Source organism: Portunus trituberculatus, chromosome 46 (assembly GCF_017591435.1).
Source record: "Portunus trituberculatus isolate SZX2019 chromosome 46, ASM1759143v1, whole genome shotgun sequence".
Lineage (NCBI taxonomy): Eukaryota > Metazoa > Arthropoda > Malacostraca > Decapoda > Portunidae > Portunus > Portunus trituberculatus.
Window position 1 is genome coordinate 6294752 of NC_059300.1, and position 5000 is coordinate 6299751.

The window sequence follows — 5000 nt, forward strand, 5'->3', positions numbered from 1 at the left end:
CTCTCTCTCTCTCTCTCTCTCTCTCCGTTATTTAAATTCTTCACAATTGTTTTAAATCACGTGCCGTTGCAAGATTGTCCTCGCAGAACAACCAGGCTTAATCACAAACCTGCGATACTTTCTCTATAAAAATCATCCGTTAATCGATCGATCCCTCGCTCCTTCATCAATGATACTTTCTTTTCCTACTTTTCCTCCCAGTAAAAATGAAGGTCACCCATCCAAGAACTGATCGAACCCACCGTTGCTTAACCTCACCAATCGGACGAGAAGCGGTATATTGAACATGGTATTGTCCTTCAGTACATCGCCACTCTCTTTTCAGACACCTCTCCCTAAGCATTTTGATTCGTATTCTGAAACACTTCTGTGCTTCATCTCTATTATTCTCAAAGGCTTTATTTACATTTACACGAGTCTTTTAAGGTGCTTTTACAGTTCTAGAGGCAGATTGGCAAGATTTCTACATTATTAACTGGAGAAACACACTTGAAAACCCGCCAAATAGTTTTTTTTTTTTTTTTTGCAAACCGTTTCTAAATATGGACCTTTGTGAGAGGGAGGTAAGCGGTGACTCCTCCCACCAGGCATGTGTCCCGCTGCTGAGTGTCACACTACGCTCATCCTTGTCGCTTCCCACACACACACTGGTCAGCATGGACAGCACGTCAAGCGTTGGTATTCTGGCCCCACGCTGAAGTGAAGATGAGGAATGATGATAATGATGATGCTGATGACCGTGGTAGCGGTGGTAGTAATAACAATAATAATAATAACAAAAGTAATGATGGTGCTGGTAATGGAGGTAATGATGACGATGATGATGATAATGGTGACGATGAAAAAAAAATACCAAAACGATAGTAACAACAACAACAGCAACAACAACAACAACAACTCCTTACCATTACCAGTAGTGTCTTTTTCTCCAGATGACTCCTCTCTTTCCCTCTTTCCTTTTCTCTTCTCTCCCTTCCTCTCTCCTCCATCTCCTGCATCACATACCTGCGTGGGAGAAAACATATAATTTAGACACTCATACATATAAATAGAGATCATTTCTTTCTTTTCTTATTGCTATTTCTTCCTATAAGTTTCTTTCTCTCCCATTTTATTGTTGTTGTTTTTTCATGTAAGAAGGGAAATCTTGCCAAGAACAATAAAGATTTAACAAGAAGGCCCACTTGGATGCCAGTTCCCAAGCAGGTCTGAGAGAGTTAGCCAAAAGAATGGGAGAAAGGTCTAGAAACTTATTTTTCAGCCCCATAGCCTTCAACCTTCCTTACTCCTATGGTGATGGTGATGATGATGGTAATGGTGATGGTGATGGTAATGGTGATGGTGGTGATGATGATGATGATAATAATGATAATACACCAACAGCACTGCCACACCTGCTTCCCTCCATACATGTCTTCGCTACTTTCCACACCTACATACACCTCCAATTAGCATTCTCTCCCATACACACCTGCTCTACATCCCATACATCTCTCTCTCTCTCTCTCTCTCTCTCTCTCTCTCTCTCTCTCTCTCTCTCTCAGTATTTCCATCACAATAGCAACTTTCCTCAACTCTCTCTCTCTCTCTCTCTCTCTCTCTCTCTCTCTCTCTCTCTCTCTCTCTCTCTCTCTACACACACACACACACACACACACACACACACACACGGTAGACCTTCCCATCCACCTCTCCTAACCATAACTCCACAGTTGCCCATATCCACACCCACCCGCACAATGCCACTTCCTCACCACCTTCTCTCTCTCTCTCTCTCTCTCTCTCTCTCTCTCTCTCTCTCTCTCTCTCTCTCTCTCTCTCTCTCTCTAGGGATGTCTCGTGAAGAATAGGGAGGAGGAGGAGAGGAGGAGGAGGAGGAGGAGGAGGAGGAGGAGGAGGAGGAGGAGGAGGAGGAGGAGGAGGAGGAGGAGGAGGAGGAGGTGGAGGTGGAGATGGAGGTAGAAGAGGAGGAGGAGTAAAATTAAGGAAGTAAATGAAAGAGAAGTGAGATGAATAGGAAATAAAAGACCGGGGAAAAAATAAAATAAAACTGGAGGAAATGAGAGGAAAGGGAAGAGGAAAAATACAAAATAAGAAAAAAAAACAAAAAAAAAATAAAACTGTGAATAAGGAAGAGAAAAATCGAGAAAAAAGTTGGAGGAGGAGGAGGAGGAGGAGGAGGAGGAGGAGGAGGAGGAGGAGGAGGAGGAGGAGGAGGAGGAGCAATGAGGAAAGACTGGTGTTTGGTGAGGGAAGATGAAGGAAGGACCCAGCGGAGAGAGGGAGAGGCCAGGGGAGAGGAAGAAAGGAGGGGAGGAAAGGGAGGGAGAGCAAGGTCACACAAGGACAGGTAAGAAGCCATCCTTCCTCCCTCTCTCCCTCCCTCCAACCCCCCTCAAGTATGCGGCTGCCCAGAGGAGGAGGAGGAGGAGGAGGAGGAGCAATGGACTCTGGTGCTACGCTTCGGTAACCATTAGTGTGTAGGAGAGAGAGAGAGAGAGAGAGAGAGAGAGAGAGAGAGAGAGAGAGAGAGAGAGAGAGAGAGAGAGAGAGAGAGAGAGAGAGAGAGAGAGAGAGAGAGAGAGAGAGAGAGAGAGAGAGAGAGAGAGAGAGAGAGAGAGAGAGAGAGAGAGAGAGAGAGAGAGAGCCACCACCATCACCACCACCACCACCACCACCACGTCATCTTTGCCCAACCAAACAAATAGACGAGTGGGCGCCGAGGTACCAACACACACACACACACACACACACACACACACACACACACACACACACACACACACACACACACACACACACACACACACACACACACACCATAAGACAAACAAACTGACAAGAGAGACAAAGGAACAAAAGCAAAAAAGTGTTTACACTACCAAGGGGAAGAGGAAAGGGTACAGAAGTGAGAGAGGGAGAGGGAGAGGAAGAGGGACAGAGAGTGGGAGAGGGAGAGTAATGGAGACAAATCAAAGGCGCATGGAGGTAATGTGTGTGTGTGTGTGTGTGTGTGTGTGTGTGTGTGTGTGTGTGTGAGAGAGAGAGAGAGAGAGAGAGAGAGAGAGAGAGAGAGAGAGAGAGAGAGAGAGAGAGAGAGAGAGAGAGAGAGAGAGAGAGAGAGAGAGAGAGAGAGAGAGAGAGAGTTATCAAGATATCTCCGGATCTAAAATAGCCAACCAGTTTGAGACTCATTTCTTCACTATTTCTTTTTTCACTTTTTTTTTTTTCGGAAGCAGGAATGAAGTGAACCTTTCCTCCCCTTCCCCTCACCCCCGACTTCTTTTTTTTCGTGAGCACTTAGGCAAACTCCTTCACGCGTAGAAAAGTAAATAAATAAATAATAGAGAGAGTGATAAATGCCACGTAGAAAAAATGAATTATGGGAGTTATATACAGTACGTTGATGAGGAAAAAAATGAATTGAGAAGTTAAGTACACACACGAGTCATTGTTTAAAATATAAATGAGAGAAAATTATATAAAGAGTAAAGTAAACAAATGAATCATAGTTTAGAATAAAAATAAATGAGAAAAAAAATTTAAAAGGTTTGAGAAAGTTAGTTGAAAATGTTTAGAAGTTACGTACGAATATATTTATCAGAAAATACTTGAGTTATGTAAATGAATGAAAGAAAAACAAGTCACGGGAAAACAAAAGTCACAATACACGTGAATGAAATACAAAACGTAGCGTAAATATAAATCAACGAAAATAAAGAAAATAAATAAAAAAAAATCACTGCAACAAAAAAAAAAAAAAAGTTACTTACCGGAATGAATATACAACGGTTACGAAAATTAATCAACGAAAAATATAACACAGTGAAATATTTATGTAAATGAATGCATAAAAATGAAAAAAAAAAAAAAAAAAAAAAATCAAAGCCCCCACTGTTAGCCACGTTTCACTGGAGGGAGCATTAACCCCTTCAGAATTAGGACACATTTCTACCATGAGTTTTGGGTGTGATTACACGATTTCATTTACATTAGGAAGAGTCTATGGAGGTCAGAAGATTAATGGCCACAGTCTTCACAATTCTAATCCCCAACATATGTATCTGAAGCTGTGCAAAATCACCAGGTAGCAAGCAGAATGAATAGGAAAACGCGTCATGGTATTGAAGGAGTTAACCACTGAAGTAATAGGGCACGTTTTCATATTCAGAAACATAAGAGGGGATCAAAATAGCGAAGACTGTGGCCATTAATCTTCTGACCTCCATAGAGCCTTCCTAATATAAATAAAATCGTTTAATCATACCTAAAAATGTTAAAAATGTGTCCCATAACTGAAGGGGTAAAGGGAGGTAGGTGGGAGACCGGGTTTACGTGGTTGTGGTGGTGGAGTAGTTAGGGAAGGGGGTAAGTAGGCGTGGTTACGGAGGTGGCGGGGGCGGCAGTACTGAGATAAATGGTGACAGGGAACTCATTAACACTCGCCAAAAAGGAGGAAAAAGAGGGAGCCAAGAACAAAAAAAAATAAATAAACAAAATAAACGACTACAACAGCAAAAAATATATAAATACATAAATAAATCAGAAAAAAGAGAAAAAAAATACTCGTTATGGAAATGAGGAAGAAAGAAGAGGAGGAGGAGGAGGAGGAGGAGGAGGAGGAGGAGGAGAAAGAAGAACAAGAAGAAGAAGAAGAAGAAGAAGACCAAGAAGAAGAAGAAGAAGAAGAAGAAGAAGAAGAAGAAGAAGAAGAAGAAGAAGAAGAAAAGAAAAGAAAAGAAAAGAAAAGAAAAGAAAAGAAAAGAAGAAGAAGAAGATGATGATGAAAACAATAACACTAATAACACAAACACTGAACAGCGTAAATAAGGAAGAATATAAAGACGACAAAACGAGAGAGAGAGAGAGAGAGAGAGAGAGAGAGAGAGAGAGAGAGAGAGAGAGAGAGAGAGAGAGAGAGAGAGAGAGAGAGAGAGAGAGAGAATACCTTTTGCTTCCGCCCTCAATTCCAGTCTGCCAGTGTGGTTGGTTGCTGGTTC

General features: G+C 42.0%; 1 protein-coding gene across 1 annotated transcript in view; it reads right to left on the bottom strand.

Annotated features, from left to right (window-relative positions):
- The window catches only part of LOC123520354, an 82305-nt gene that overhangs the window by 55204 nt on the left and 22101 nt on the right, over window positions 1-5000 (bottom strand). The window contains exons 2-3 of the mRNA XM_045282588.1: window positions 906-1005; window positions 549-694 (exon numbers count right to left, since the gene is read on the bottom strand). Of these exons, the coding sequence (XP_045138523.1) occupies window positions 549-694; window positions 906-998 (239 nt within the window). The 5' untranslated portion in view covers window positions 999-1005. The remainder of the gene's footprint in view (window positions 1-548; window positions 695-905; window positions 1006-5000) is intronic.